At 36.6% G+C, this 17150-nt stretch overlaps 1 protein-coding gene across 2 annotated transcripts in view; it reads left to right on the top strand.

The window, feature by feature from the left end:
* Window positions 1-17150, top strand: part of LOC107588849 (mitogen-activated protein kinase kinase kinase kinase 4-like) — a 114573-nt gene that overhangs the window by 5093 nt on the left and 92330 nt on the right. For both annotated transcript variants that reach the window (XM_016277088.1, XM_016277087.1), the window contains exons 3-7: window positions 8533-8589; window positions 10466-10591; window positions 11063-11173; window positions 11374-11464; window positions 11791-11921. In XM_016277088.1, coding sequence (XP_016132574.1) covers window positions 8533-8589; window positions 10466-10591; window positions 11063-11173; window positions 11374-11464; window positions 11791-11921 — 516 coding nt within the window. The remainder of the gene's footprint in view (window positions 1-8532; window positions 8590-10465; window positions 10592-11062; window positions 11174-11373; window positions 11465-11790; window positions 11922-17150) is intronic.

Genomic DNA, 17150 nt, shown 5'->3' with positions numbered 1-17150 from the left:
TAGTAGTTTACAAAAGCTAATGGTAAACATTTTTCATCACTCATTATGCTTGTCCAATGTTAATTCCAACATGTACTGATGTATTATACAATACTAGTATTATTTATAAATATTGTGCATTAAATTATATAATTATTTTTCTACTTTTGTCTTTAGGAAAGCCATCATCTGTAATGTAAGACACCTAAGACAGTGAGTGCTACAGGAAAGACAGCTGGTGCCAAACCACATGTGACCCTATGAACACCCAGATGTGTTTGAGAACCTGAGGATGAAATGCAATGTAAAGCTGCTCATGGCCAGCCTGCTGCTTTTGATATTGATCACATATTAATAAATTTGTTGGAAACAGTTGAAAGCGAGAGGATGTCTTTTGTTTATGTGCAGTACTGGTCAAATGTCTGGACACATTACTATTTTTTATGTTTTTGAAAGAAGTCTCTTATGCTCATCAAGCCTCCATTAATTTGATCAAAAATAGACAAAATCAGTAATATTGTGAAATATTACAATTTAAAAAAAATTGTTTTCTGTTTTAATATTCTTGATATTTATTTCTGTGATGCAAGGCTGAATTTTCATCAGCCGTTACTCCAGTCTTAAGTGTCACATGATCCTTCAGAGATCAGTTTAATGTGCTGATATGATACTTGGTTATTGTCTGTGTTGGAAACAATTGTGCTGCTTAATATTTTTTTTCTGGAACCTGTGATACTTTATACAGGATTGATTGATTGAATCCTGGCAGGGTTTTTCAAAATATAGAAATCTTTCCTAACAGTATGTCTTCATTATCACTTTTTTAAAATCAATTTAACATTCTTGCTGAATAATTGTATTAATATTATAATACAAAAAACTGACCCCAAACTTTTGAACAGTAGTGCATGTTGTTACAAAACATTTTTTATTTTAAATAAATGCTGTTTTTTTTTTATTCTTAAAAAAAAAAATCCTAAAATTATCTCAGAAATATTAAGCAGCACAACAGTTTCCAGCACTGATAATAAATCAGCATATTAGAATGATTTCTGAAGATCATGTGACACTGAAGACTGGAGTAATGATGCTGAAAATACAGCTTTGATCACAGGAATAAATCGCATATTAACCTATTTAATCCCAAATTTTTCTCAGACATGAAAATATCCACATGATGGGTCATTAGTATTCCTTTGAAATATCAATAATTAATTTTTACATATTTTTGGGAAAAGTGTTTACTCATTCTATGACCACACTCAACAAAACTGAATAAATGTGAATTCATATATTAATACTAGACACCCTAAAAATAATGTGTACCAAAAGTCTTTGGCATATCTTTGTTAACATACTTTACTAGCCTTTCATTTTGCAGCTTTGATGCAGCCATCATCTCATGGTGCAAACAAGAAATAAACTGCTCTGGTCATGTGACAATTTGCACTAACCATGTGACAACGAACAAATGATCCCAAGCTTTCCGCTAAGGAGTTAATTGCATCTAGACTGCGATATGCATTTACCGCCATCTCTCGTGTACACGCACGCAGCATCAATCAGAGCCGTCCGGAAGACTATTTTTAAATGTCTTTGTAAGTTTGCGCCTCAGTCATATTTGAAGGGTAATTCCAATAACTGTTTATTTAAAAAAAAAAAATGTAATACCGCTACTGTTGCGTTTTTCGCTACACTTAAAAAGTACATGATTGTTTTGACAGATCTGAGATTTAAAAATGGCGCTACCGGAAATGCTTCAGGACCAGACATGCGCAGTAGCGTTCCAACGCCTTTGTTATTGTTTACGTCTTTGAAATGGTCTTATAGCAACACTATACAATATGTATGGGGTGGTTGCTAAGGTGTTGATATGCGGTTGCTAAGGTGTTGCTATGCGGTTGCTAAGGTACTCGGGGTGGATGCTAGAGTGTTGCTATGCGGTTGCTAGGGTACCCGGGGTGGTTGCTAGGTTGGTTTGGATAGTTGCTAGGGTATCCGGGTGGTTGTTAAGGTGTTGATAATCACGTTTGGTCTCGTACTGTATCGCGTACCTTGTCAGTGTCGTGTGCTTTGCTTGGCCATTTGTTGTGATAAACAGGAAAGTGTTCAAGCGCCAGCAAAACAGTGTAAAGAAATGCTTATTTGTGATAAGCAGTCAATCAGCAGAAGTTAAAAGCATCTTGTAAGTGTATTTATTTCTTGTCTCAGTGTTTAGCGCAGTTGTCGTTGCTAGGAAACGCTTGTTTTGTTTACTGTGTGGAGACCTGCTGAAATCGCATTTGGTCTCGTACTGTATCGCGTACCTTGTCAGTGACGTGCGCTTTGCTTCGCCATTTGTTGTGATAAACAGGAAATTGTGTCCAGCTGAATTCAATTTGAGTTTCGTTCGACGAATATAAAAAGCTTAGTATACCACGGCAGCACTCGTGTGAAGCTCTCCTCGTGTGAAGACCGAAGAGTGTAAAGACCATCGACTCTACTGTTCGACTCCACCGAGCAGGGAAACTGGCAAGGGACATAAGTATCACTTTTGAATCATTCTCTTTCCTACTAGTTTCCCTTCTGTTTTTCAGTTTTTATAACCAATTCTTACTATGTGTTTCCAGATACCTACTATCACTACCACTCGCAAACCATGCATCACACACTGTAGGCAGCGCAATCCTAACAAGATAAATAAATTGATAGATAGATAAGATATAGAAATGCAGCAGCTAGAATACCCATGTGGTTGCTAAGGTGTTGCTATTCGGTTGCTAGGGTTCTTGGGGTGGTTACTAGAGCGTTTGCTAGGGTACCCGGGATGGTTGCTAGGGTGTTGCTATGCGGTTGCTAGGGTATCCATTGTGGTTGCTATGGTGTTGCTATATGGTTGCTAGGGTAACCATTGTGGTTGCTAAGGTGTTGCTATTCGGTTGCTAGGGTTCTTGGGGTGGTTACTAGAGCGTTTGCTAGGGTACCCGGGATGGTTGCTAGGGTGTTGCTATGCGGTTGCTAGGGTATCCATTGTGGTTGCTATGGTGTTGCTATATGGTTGCTAGGGTAACCATTGTGGTTGCTAAGGTGTTGCTATGCATTTGCTAGGGTACCCAGGGCAGTTGCTAGTGTGTTGCTATGCAGTTGCTAGGGTACCCGGGGGAGGTTGCTAAGGTGTTGCTATGCAGTTGCTAGGGTACCCGGGGTGGTTGCTAAGGTACTCAGGGTGGTTGCTAGGGTGCTGCTATGCGGCTGCTAGGGTACCCTGGGTGGTTTCTAAGGTGTATCTATGCGGTTGCTAGGGTACCTGGGGTGGTTGCTAGGGTGTTGCTGTGTGGTTGCTAGAGTACCCTGGGTGGTTGCTAGGGTATTGCTATGCGGTTGCTAGGGTGTTACCATGCAGTTGCTAGGGTACCCGGGAAGAGATTTTTAATCTTCATTTTTATGAAAACCGTAAGTCTGATCAGTTAGAAAAGATATATCACACTAAGTGAGATCAGTCTGAAGATCTGGGCTGAGTTTGGAATTTGTAGAGTTAAAGCTCTTGGAGGAGTTAGAGTCAGAAATTTTAGTCTCAGAAAAAGCCATCTTAATAATAAGTTTAAGTCTGATTTCAGTAAGTTGGCTTTCTCAAGCCAACTTTATAATAATAAGAAGTTTAAATAGCATTTCAGTAAGTTGGATTTCTCAAGCCAACTTAACTAGAAGCTAAAGATAGTGAACTAACTTTGATGTTGGCTTGGCAAAAGAGCCAGAGTACTTGTGTGTCCAGTGTTCTTGAGCTGCCCCGCTGCAAAAAAAAAATGTACAACAGTATTTTTCTATGGACCATTGCTATTTTCTATTCAAATAAAAAGCCTAGGCTATGACAACAGCTTCGACAGAGTTGGTTAGCTGGATGCGAAATAAGTCTGTTTGCTATTTCAAAGTCCTGTCCCTGAAGCATTGTTGGCTACGACACAGAAGGTAACTGAAACAATGCGGTTTAACTCAAGGCGATCATTAGGGTTACAAGCACGATGGTTTGTGTAGATGAAGCAGTTACACAATGGACGTGTCTCTTTTCAAGTAAATTATGAGTACTATTATATGCACAATATGAAAATAGGTAACTAACATAATGTCCCTTCACTTTTTCAGTAATGTCTGACAACTTGAGAAATATATTGTCAATACCATTACAATTAAGATAAAAAAGTAATGGTCTATCAATATTTAGGAGATTACAGTTTTTGTATACTTAATATTGGGCTTTATTAAAGGTTATGAAAATATAATGAATTTACAGTGGTGCAAAAAAATAAGAAATCAGGAAGGGGGCCAACACTTTTTCACACCACAGTATATGCATTGCTTTATTTAGTCACTTGAACAGATCTTGAAGGATTTGCTATCCTGTGGCTCCCTCGTGAGGACAACATTAGCATTATGGCCTTCATCTCTGAACAACATTAAGATGAAATGGACAATATTTTTTGAATGATTACAAATGTTTAATGATTAGTTTACTGATAATATACCCACATTAAACTCAAATTTACTGATTCTGTATATTATTTCATGCATTAATTTTCGACTTACATTTTTAAGCAGTGATGATTGATTATTATGTGACTTGTTAAATGTTTTTTTTAACAATTATAATATATAAACAATATAATTATGAAAAAAGTAGAAGAGTTATTGTTTTCATAATATTTTGTATAGACAATTGTTATTTTGCATTGTAATTAAGGTTTTTATGACAATAAAAATTGTCATTACTAAAAATTAAACACTAATTTCATTCATATTGTTTTTCAATAGGTCAAGCACCTTTTCATAAATGGTTGTTTCTACGTTTTTTTTTTTTTTTTTTAGGATTTACACTTCAAAAAGTAAAAGACAAGTAGGCAACTTCAAGCTTTTTAAGCAGCTTGTACAAACCCTGGTAATTTTTGTTATAGTCCGCTGTAATTCTCTATTCTAACAAACAAGTTTATTATGATAAAACATTTTTAGATATCAGTTAAATTGCGCGATAAACAATTTGCAAACAACAGTATAACAGAGCAGGTTTTAGGTTTGTAGATGTTTAGAATCAGAAATGGAAGAATCCTAAAATAACATTGCATAGTTTTCATTAAATATTGATTCTTGTTAGAGCAATAAATAAATACATAAAAGAAGCCAAGACAAACAAATTATTTTCTGGTTTTTATGGATTAAAATTGAAGACAGAAAGCAGCTGGTACATGCGGTCACTTTAATATTAACATCCATCCACCTCCGATTTATTTCTCAACAGTTTATGTTCACGTTAGACATAAACGAATGTTTGTGGTTATATCCATTGAGAACTGGACTCTTGAATCTATCGAATTGAATAAGGGAATAGTTGTTGTTTTTTCTCCCCTCTCTCTCTTTGACGAGGTGTAAAGGTATACCAGTGATTTAATGATTTTTGTTGGACAATTGTACTTTGCGTACATGAAAATAAAATAGTACTTTGAACTAAAACCCTCGATTTCTTGTGCATTTATTGTTTATTTCTTTATTTGTGTGGTTGTTGAAAAGAGTGTAAACTTATTTTGGTTTGTAACCGGTAGCTTTTAGAGCTTATCTAGGTTTATTTAAATATTGACAGGCTTACTCCTGTCTGGCGCCCGAACACTTTAATTTAGTTATTTAAGTATTGATTTAAACCATTTTCTGGGGCCCACCACCGTTACACACTAAACGACTGAGAATCACACACTACCAGACTTTCAATTCCTTCCGATCACAATAAACTCACACAGAAATGTGCGCATTGTTGCTAGGAGACACAGGACAAATGAAAAAAATGGGTTTTAAAATTGGCTGAATATATCAAACATATATCCAGATCTCCGACTGGATGGAATCAAAGTCTAAAGCTAAAAAATTGAGTCTGTGACCATCATATACTATGTGATTTTTCTATTATGTCAGCTTAAATCTACAGACTGAATCTGACCTTTGGCAAATAGTGTCAACTTCTCCAGACTGTAAATCGGTGGAAAATCGGGGCAAAATATTGTGTAGTGTATTCCAGGCTTAGAATATAAAGAACTTATTATCCATTTAATAAGAGGCTTCATAATGAGGCTAGTTTCTGTGTTCTTCGCCATGAATGAAATATTTTATTGGTTTGTTTTATTAGATTTTTGAATGTGTTACTTAATAAAACATATTGCAACATCAAGACTAGTCCACGTTCAGCTGACACTTTTGAATGACACTATAAATTTAGCACAGCCAGACTGTTTGCATTTAATGACGTACATCTAAACTGAAATGTTTTTGTCATTTAAAATAAAATGAAATATTATTGTGCGGGAGATTAATATTTTATTTTAACATAAGTTTTAGTATTGAAACCGATATCTTGTGAACTAAAAATGTCTCAATGTAGATTTTGGTGAGATTAATAGGTACGTTTACCCTATTTATTGCATGTTCAGCATCTGATGTCTCTGATTTGTGCCTTGATCTTAGTGTTTGTTAACCGTTGTTGTAATCTTTAGCACTGATGATAGTCCAGTAAGGACTGAAACGTTTGCTTTTTGTGTGTGCACAGACATTTTTTTTGTAAGTGCACTTTATTTTTTATCACCTTGATGTAAATCTCCAGGAAAAAAATGTCTTCAAAGGACCTTGAACTTTGCATTTCGTTTCTTGTGCAGATTTTTTTGTTCTTAATCCTGTTCCTCATGTCCCCCTCCTCTGCACATGCCCTCTGCATTTCTCTCTCTCACCTGATTCAGATCATCAGCTCGTCAGCTCCATCAATAAATTGTGTTCCAATTGTACGCTTTGTGTATTGACAGACAGATATTTTTCACATAACTACAAGAAGCGTTAGACATGGACATGCACACGGTTGCCGTGGTAGCGAGCACTAGATGGTTTAGCGAATCACAACACACTGGGCCAGTTAATCCATCTGAGCCCATTGCGTATTTCTGAGGGAGGGGCTTCATAAAAACAGGAAATCATCAGAGCGTTCATAAGAGAAGGGTCAGAACAATGTAGAATTTAGGTAAATTATGTGAAAAAAACGAAGCATTAACACCTGTTAGATTGCAGCCCATAAACACAATCAAGCCTAGAAAAAAAAAAAACACTTTACCACCCCTTTAAAAGTTACATTTTTAGGGTGTTTGGCCTCAGGGGTCTAACTGCACTAGTCAATGTCAATGATTGAGATGGTCTGTCAAATCATATTAGGTGGGGTTTACTGTTCACAGAAGTAAAGCACGAATTTCATGTCAAATGAAACTGAAAGAAGTAAGGTCAGATGGAAGCAGTTAAATGTTTAATATTTGACAACTCTTTCACAATAGAAATGACAGACAGTAACATCCAGTGATGCAAATAAAATAAAATAAAATATTATTAGAGAGATTAGGCCTATATTATATTATTTTAATATTAATTTCCCTTTTTTGATAAATATGACTGATTTGAATTGAAAATATGGTATCATTACGTGATGTAGGCTACTTCCTAACTATTTCTTTCTTAGAATGTCTTGTGTGATTTAAAAAAAAATTATGAAAAATGACCTTCATTAAAGATTTGCAACGGTAAAATATAAATTAAAATTATTGTGACAGATGTGAAGGGAGAGGATAATTTATAAACCATATGCATCAGGCTTTTTAGTAAGATACACTTCCTCATAGGATACACCTGTGTATCCTCCTTTATAGCTCCTCTGGAAGCTTCCTCAGTCCTCGTTCCTCACAGTGCAATTAAGTACATAAATTAGATGTCCTCAAAGTCCCTTTCAAGGAAAGTCTGTTCACTCTGCGGCCATATTTGCAATGCCTCCAGGCAGCTCAAACAAGACCAGGTCCTATCTAAATGAATGGGGTAATCCTGAAATCTCAAACTGCTCGCTGAACTCGCAATTAAATTACATATTTCAAATCAACAACAAAATCTGAACAACAAATCTGTGCATTGGCTGGAATGGGAACCGGAGCTTCTAATGGCCGCTGCACTGACGCAATGACTTTACCAATCAGCGATTGGCTCTTTCATTTAGAAGGCGGGACTATTCCGCTATATTGTGCATTGCAGTTTCTCCCATTCATAAGTATAGGAGTGAACCGTCTTTGTATTTCTATAGTCTTTGATGTCCTTCAGGAAGCACCCTTAAAAAGTTTGAAGGTTTTGTCACAGTTTAAAGTTTAAGTAGTTTTAAAAGCTCAAAGTATTAAGTGTTGTCTGAGACATTTCTGTATACTTGCTAGGGTTTTCTGTGTGGCTGCAACAATGCTGCTAGGCAATTAACTGTTGTCCATACAGTAAAAGTCAGTGGGTTTCAAAATAACTTTGAATCCCCATTGTATTTTATTGAATGGATTTAAAAAATAAAATCTTTTCCACTTTCCTGTTACACAAAAACAACCAGTGATTTAAGAAGTCTCTATAAAAGATGAGAAAGATATATCAATCTTGGGTGGAACTGTAAACCGTCACACATTCCTACTGTACTACTTGACCAGGTAAGATTATTTTCCCTTATGTGAAGGCTGCTGACTAATCCTTTGTCTTCATTTACAGGGTCGACATGTCAAAACAGGACAGCTGGCGGCAATCAAAGTCATGGATGTCACAGAGGTAAAAAAAAATATATATATATTTTGAAATTTCATTATATTGCCCTATATTACTGATCTTTTGCAATTATAAAAGTGGTTGGTATCAGAGTCTGGGCATAGGAAACTGGGTCTAGATTAACACAAGGACAGGCTCTACTGCAGTGGTTTTCAATCCTGGTCCTGGGGACCCACCGCTCTGTACATTTTGGGTGCTTCTCAAACGGAAGGCTGCATCCTACCAAGGCTGCGTTCTTCCTAGCTCAGTCCTTCAAAGTCTTGTAGGCTAGAGTCCTCCTCGGCATTAAATGCTACAATGAGACAGTCTAGTAAGTGTAAGTCACATATGTTCCCGCCCTCACCGCCACGGCACAAAAATACTAATAAAACTTAGTTTTGGAAAAATGCTTTGTATTACAAATCATTATATTATTTAGCTTTCTATTAATGCAATACAATGAATCACAGCCGTCTAGTCTCCCGGTGGCTTACATTATTGGCAGTTTAGCGTTTAGTGAGTAATTTACATCAAAACAAAAAATAACATATATGCTTTCATGTCTGAAAACATTATTTTTGTCTTACATTTCATAATAAATTCAGACAAGCTTAGTACTGAATCGTTTTTTGTCAGTTTATTTTCATGCAATGGAATGGGTACAAAGGATTGTGTGGGTGATTGAAAGTCGCGGAGGACACATCCCATGCATCCTTCAAATTGCTTGGTCCTGACACCCCCACTTACTGTACAGAAATACAATATAAATGACCATATTAAACCATACTACTAAATTTCCATACTAAATTAAAATGCCCAAGTACTGTTCCAATATGTCTAAAAGCCAGTCCTCTAATCCTGCTCCTGGAGGACCAACGTCGTGCAGAGTTTAGCACCAGCCATCTCCAACACATTTGCCTGGAAGTTTCCAGTGAGTCTGGAGACCTTGGGTGCATCTCAATCAGCTCCTGAGCTTGTGAATCAGTACATTGTGTACACGAATCTGGGCAATGGCAAGAACCCTGGCTTACTGCATATTTAGAAATTTGTTATTCAATTTCCGGGCAGCATGATTACGTAGAACATCACCACTGTCATTAATCAGAAACAGACGGGACCTATATCTCTTTTTTTTATGCACTTTAATCACTTTAATTTATGCACTTTAATCACATTGTTCTGTTACATATTCTTAGAACATTTAAGCCAAATATTAATTGATATTATTTCTAAATGTTACTAGATGTCTTCGCTACCTGTCTAGCAATGTGTTTACGCTAAAATAATAATAATAAAAAAGTGGGTTTGTCTTTTCAAATAGCATGCCATCATATAAGGTCTACCTGCAGACTTCCAACCTTGTTCCAAGTTAACACACCTGTCTGTCAGGGTTGCAGTGCACTTTAATGTTTTGTCTCCAACAACATGAATGTGAGTAAATTATGTTACAGTTTTCTTTATTTTGGGTAAACTATTCCTTTAAATCAAAGATGGTACCATTCCAGGGGGGGAGGCAAAGTCCTTGCCTGACTTTTCTCTTCAGTGCATTTAGCTTCATACACCGTTTTCATACACGTTTTGCATGTGCAATAAATATAATGAAATTAAGGGTGTAGAATTGGTTTGCTGCATTTAGACATGGCTGACAGAAATAACCCACATTTCAAACGGGTCTTTGACAGAAATGCATGTAAAATTGTGGTGGAGCACAATGACACCCATCTGTCAGTCATCAAATACATAGCCTGGAATGAGGGAATTCAAGAAAATTCCCTGCGCCTGTCTAAAGCAACAAAAAAAGTGTTTGCCTCCTTTGACCGCCTATCTGAACCACACAGAATTAGAAGTAACAGACCTCTTTGGTGTTTGATGTGTCTTTCTGTTGATGTGTTTGGTTTAGGATGAGGAGGATGAGATTAAACTTGAGATTAACATGCTGAAGAAATACTCCCACCACAGAAACATTGCCACATACTATGGTGCTTTTATCAAGAAGAGTCCTCCTGGACATGACGACCAGCTGTGGGTGGGTACCTGAAAATCTATCATGTTTTTCACAGCCTCACTGTCTATTTAAATAAATTGCATTTCACTGATGTACTGTAGAATTCTAAATTCAAAAATGTTTGTCAAGACAAAAAGCCTGACCAGAAATTTTGAAGCAGTTTTAAAATCTTGAAGATTGAAAGGTTTAAACAGATAGCTCAAAGTTCAAGCAGGTAGCTATGTGGTTGCTAGGAGTTTGTTAAAGTTTTTATGATGATTTTAAGAGACTATTTGCCATTTTGAATCAAACGAGCCCACACCCGTGATTCTCCAACGTTCTTATGTTTAGAGATGGCTGGCTCATTTTCCTATAAGGATGCTACATTTGTATAGAAGCAGCAGCAACATATGAGATATAACTTAAGAAGAAATTTAAATACAACATTAGTATTTTAACTTTTTAAATGCCTTTTTATGTTGTTTTCCCCCTTTGATTTTTCTGTCTGTGCAGTTGGTCATGGAGTTTTGTGGTGCTGGATCTATAACAGACCTTGTTAAGAACACCAAAGGCAACAGTTTGAAAGAAGACTGGATTGCATACATCTCCAGAGAGATTCTGAGAGTGAGTGACAACAGCTCTCCATTTACACACTTTCTCAGGACTTTTCATTTTCATAGAATCATCTCCAGTCTTTTGAATCTATTTCACCTTTCTCCTCACTGAATTCTTTTACTCAGTGTTTGTCCTCAAGGGTGGAAATTTGTGTAATTTCCGTAACTTTTACATCTGAAGTTTAATGTAGAGTCACTTTTTCTTCTCAGGGTCTGGCCCATTTGCATGCCCACCATGTCATCCATCGTGACATTAAGGGTCAGAATGTGCTGTTAACAGAGAATGCCGAGGTGAAATTAGGTGAGTCACATTGTTTTTTATTTGCTTTTAATAAATTAAATACTTTTGAACTTTATTGCACCACTGTTACTTTACATCAAAAACTGCCATACTTTTAGAAATTGTTTGTCAAAAAAATCAGAAAATTTGATTTCAGAAATGAATGACCCCTTTACTTCAGATGAGTGACATCAACCAATTTGGGTCTAATTAGAGCTTTCAAGGGTTTGCAAGCACAGCTACAGATAGTTTTTGTGTATGTAATTGAAAAATTGCTAATTGCTATAATCTTGATACTTGCCATTTCATTCATGTTTTATTCACATCACTGTGTCCTCCTTTTGCAGTTGACTTTGGTGTGAGCGCTCAGTTGGACAGGACAGTTGGCAGAAGAAACACTTTCATTGGCACTCCTTATTGGATGGCGCCAGAGGTCATTGCCTGTGATGAGAACTCAGAAGCGACATATGACTATAGAGTAAGAGCCTGTCTTGAACATCTTATACTGTTGTAATTTAGTCCTTCTTTTCAGACCTTACTGTAGAAATCTTTCTCTGCCCCATACATCTGTATCCCCAACATTGTAGACACTATTTAAAACAAGAACACCATTTTCCTTACAGCGTTTAAGGGAATAAGAGTGGTTTAACACACCTGGGGCCATATTCACAAAACATCTTAAAGCTAAAAGTAGCTCCTAACTTGCTGATTTAGGAGAAACTAATGAAAAAATAATGTGCGTGTCATTCGTAATTTTAGGACTCGTATTTTAGCATTTTAGTGATGAAATCAGCTCCTAAATATGTTAGGGGTAGTCAAGAGGACTAAGTCAGAAAAATCAAATCACAAACAATCCTAAAGGTGTGGCTGTTGCTGGTAATTAGCCTTCATGTACAAGTTGAGTAAGAAGTTACAGCTGTTCTTGCGTCTAGTTTCCTTTGCATTTGCAAAACATCTTACTATCAGCCATGATTGTTCTAGTCTCTTTAATTAAAAGGCAGCTTATATCCATAGCCGCTAGTTGTTTTACAATCAGCTGAACATATACTTGTTTAATTAGTGACACTTAGGCCTAATCCAATTTCTACCCCTTACTGCTACACTAATCCCTTCCCCTCTGTTTTGCGCGTTCACATGAAGGGGTAGGAGTGTCTCGATTCCCTTTTGATTTGAGGCGTAGGGGTAGGGGGATGGGCCAGATATCCCTTCAAACAAAGATTTTTCAGGACCACACTTCAAATGAAGGGGTATGAGAATTATCAGCATAAACCGGCTACAGCAGCAACATGGCTGCCCAAGCGAACAAAAAGACCCATACATGTAAGCATTTTTGGCATTAATAAAGATTTTAATTAAAAGTAATCATTTGTTTTATGTTACATTCAATCGTGTGTTCATATTTACGGTCGTGTTAAATGTTTGCAAAAAAAATTCTAAAGTTTGCTAACGTCATATCATTACTGACTACACGATAGTGCCACAATATATAACCACCGTAGACATTGAGGGGGGGCCCCCAATAATTAGAAATCACTAAACCTTTTTCTCAAATATTGCCAATTAGAGCGAGAGAGAGAGAGATGAAAGTTGCATGTACGCGCATATGTGCATCTCTCTTTACAATGAGTGAGTTTACTTCAAAAACAGTGATTTTATCCTCTCGTTGCTAGAAAATATAATGTAGCGATTCAGTATTTAAACTGTTATAATAAAAGTCGTGGGGCAGCGTTGACAAGTTTCTTTGCTCCTGGATGTGTGAGCTGCGCAATCTCCAATATGTGTGTGTCAGTAAGCAGCGCATTAATATAGAACGGTAATTAAAGGCTCTAATGCACACCAGTATAGGTTGTGTGTATTGTAGGAGCTAGATGACGTGTAACAGTAGTGGTGTCTCATTTCTTTGGGGAATATTTTCACCCCTTCCCCTTGACACTCTGTTTCAAGGGACAAGGGGAAGGGGTATGAAATAGAATTGGGATTGGGCCTTAGTCTGCATTTTAATATGAATATGGCAGTGGTTCTCAAACTTTTTAGGCAATCTGAACTGTGCCTGAGCATGTTTGTATAATTAGGTGTACAATGGGTCTGGTTGTCACCCTACTGATGAACAGTAATTGTAGTTTGCGAGTTAAAGAACCGGTCAAACAATACTTATAATTCCATACCCAAAGCATTGTATGTTGAAAAGAGTATGCCAGAAGTCCCCGGATGGTCTACTATTTCAGGTAGATTTTTGAAGTGTGGATCAATACACACATTAATAGATAATATTGCCCACAATCCATTGTGCTTTGACAAAGGATTTGTTTCAGAATATAAAGCGTTATGAAACTACAAATATGGCAGATGTGTGCGACCATCGGTTAAGTATCTGTTTTATATTTCATCTGCAACAACAATGTTAACTTTTATAAACATCTGTTTGACAGTTAACATTTAAATGCATCATGTAAAAAATATGAGCAGAGATCTCCACATAAATACCCATGGCTGGCAGATTAACAAGCTGCTGCTTTTTTCTCCAATACGGTAGGAAGTTAAATGAAATGAAATGTGAAGGATGTTAACTGTGTCAAGATGATTGACAGGCCAGTTTACAGTGACTGGAAGCGTGTGACTATGCAACAGAGCGTCTGTTAAAGATGCAATTATATTTTGGTTGTTCTTCACCAAAAGAGTACATACTTTAAGTGCATCGTATAACTAGGCAAATTGGATTTATTGTTATTTGTTGTTGAATTTAAGTTTTTAAAAATTTAAAAAAATTTTGCATGCTCAAAATGTGACTGTGGCTTGAAGCTGCAAATTCCTCCATCAACGTCATCTGCCTCCATAATGTACTGATACTGTAACACTCAGCCTTATCAGCTAAGGCTACACAGTTTTTAAAACAATTAATTGTTTAAAATGTTTAAATGTTGAGTGAGCAGATTAAAGACATTAACACGGCAGGTGTAAAACAACAATAATGTATTTACACAAAACAATGACACAGAACTAAAACAACACGTTATACATTGAGAATAGTCAGACTGCTAAAAGAGTCTTTCAGTTCATACCCTAAAACAGTCCAACAGCAATCCGTGTGTACTAGTCCAAAGTGTCCACCTGTGTATATACAATCCAGTAAAGTGCAAGGGCAAAATAGTCCTGGTTGGTAAACAAATCCACAAGGCGTTCCTTCACAACTCAGGCAATAAACACATAGCGACCTGCTTCCTGGGTGAGGTGTCAGGCCTCTATCTTAGGCCTTGTCCACACGTACACGGGTATTTTTATAAACTGAGTATTTCCTTCTTCTGTTTTAAAAAAAAAATCTCTGTCCACGTGAAAACGCAAATGCATGCTATGAAGCACTGTCAAGAGCATGCCAATTGCCAAACCAACAGGTGGCAATATAAGGCTTGTTTGAGATGAGCAAAATCTGCGCAGAATCGGTCATCGGTGATCACCGCGAGATGCATGCCGGTTAGAAAAGTGTCAGAGTTACGTCCGACTTGCTCTGATGTCATGCTGACGTGTGGCAAAAAACTCTCGCGATGTTATTTAAAAATAACTGCGTTCGTGTGGACAGGGCCTTGGGCCACACTGCTCCTTTATATGGAGATCGCTCGCATGACAGGAGAGTCTCAGTTCTTAAAGACAAACACACACATTTAAAAGGATTAAAATGGACAAGGAAACATGTAAAACCTATTAAAACTATGATACACCAATATACTGCTTTATATAGAGTGGTAAAACATGTCCCTTATGTGGCACTGTCACAATACTTGCAGTACAATTAAATGAAAATCGCTGCGCTGCATAAGCGATTAATCTGTTAGACCAGTGTTTCCAAACCGGGGTGCCGTCTGTCGAGAGCAGGGGTGCCGTGTAAAAAATCCTTTTTTAATATTTTTAAATTGCTAAAATGTTCAAAAAAGCATATATTATAGAATATAAATTTCTGATGTCGCCAATAATTAAAGATGCACTGAAATTTCGGCTGCCGAAAATGAGTTCACCGCTCCGGTTTCACTTTCACGTGGTGTGACCTTATGGGTGTGACGCCTCTGCGTATTATCCCGTTCTATGCATGTGCGCTGCGCTCAGTCGCTCCACTCGTATACCATTCATGCGAATCGGAACAGCAAAGTCCACTCAAAAATTGAGCCGACAGGAAACATCTATGTAGTACAGTATTGTTTCTGTGCTGTAACATGGTGTGGGTATATGGGCAACTCTGGTAACGCTGCCCTCTCATTCATTTATCTGCTAACCGCTATGTTATGCTCGCGTGTTCTGATAATAATAGCTTTCTAGGATTAAACATTATTTGGATAATTGGTAAAAAAAAATTAAGTAAAAAGTTAAATATTTTAACCCTACTGTTAGACCTACCTGAAAAACTAAAAAGCAATTTATTTAATTCGAAGGCATGTCGTTATTTTTTATTTTTGCTATCATTATTAATTTCTTTATTTGTTCTTATTTTATTACTGACTGCTTACTTGTCATTTTTTATTCAATTCAAAGTTTGAAATCAAGCTATCTCGTGCTACTGCACCAAAATTACCCCACTGTAAAATAAAAAAAACACTGAGTGAGCAAATCTGTCATATAAATTGGTCTCTTCATTAGAAATTAGCCTACTGATTGCCACCATTGATAGACACATTTTTTTTATAATATTAAAAATATCTGTATAACATTATATTCTGTAGTTCTTCCCCGTTGTACCGAATATCTATACTTTTCAAAGTATCATATCGAAGTTAGAAATTCAAATATTGTGACAAAATTTATTTTGTAGGGTGCCACAAGTTTGTTAAAATTTCCAAAGGGTGCCGCAACTAAAAAAAAGTTTGGGGAAACAGTTAGACAGTTAGAAAAAATGCTGGGTTAAAAACAAACCAACTTTGGTTATTTGGCAACCCAGTGCTGGGTAAATATTGGACAGAACACATGCTGGGTTATTTTGACCCAGCTCTTTAGGTTGAACGTTTTTACCCACCATGATGGGTTGTTTAATTGAAGTCATCTATTGTTTAAAAATTATTGTATTGCTGGCTTAATATGGGCTGGAAATTAAAAATCACACAGAATTACTATAGGCAACAGCAATAATCAAAAGATGAACATATTTATTAAGCAAGAACACCCATGGACAAAATACAAGACAAATTTAATTTATTTGGATGAGTACAGCATAGTTTACAATATTACATACATTTAAACTCATTTAACAAGCATTTTAGAAATTAAAAAGGCACATTTAAAAGTAGCATTTTAATTTAAGTGTACTCAATCATTGTCTGTAATAGCTTTTTACCGAATTAGTGCTAATCCTCGTGCCGGTGTGTCGGCAAAATCTGAGCCAGTGAAGGGCTGCTGTTCGCAGGGGAACTGCGAACTTTAGACCATGGCCTCGCGTTTCACTCGTAGCTGAGAGATGGCGTGACTGACTCTGAGATTAGAGAACACATTTTAACATCAAATTAAATTACACTCAGTATTATAACAAATAAAATCCATTTATGTTATGCAAGGCAAAGGAGTTTCCAGCACAAAACGACCGCTGCTGACACAGCTGGCATCTCGTCCTTATGTTGCGTTGTGTAAAATAACATAATTTACACCACATTAAAGACTTTAGAAATGAAATAGAATGTATACAAACTAGTGCTGTTAACATTAACGTTTTTAAATATACATTTATATTGCA

Source organism: Sinocyclocheilus grahami, unplaced genomic scaffold (genome assembly GCF_001515645.1).
Source record: "Sinocyclocheilus grahami isolate Dianchi unplaced genomic scaffold, SAMN03320097.WGS_v1.1 scaffold108.1, whole genome shotgun sequence".
In the NCBI taxonomy this organism is placed as follows: domain Eukaryota; kingdom Metazoa; phylum Chordata; class Actinopteri; order Cypriniformes; family Cyprinidae; genus Sinocyclocheilus; species Sinocyclocheilus grahami.
The sequence above is the reverse complement of the archived record's forward strand: the minus strand, read 5'-3'. Positions and strand labels throughout refer to the sequence as shown.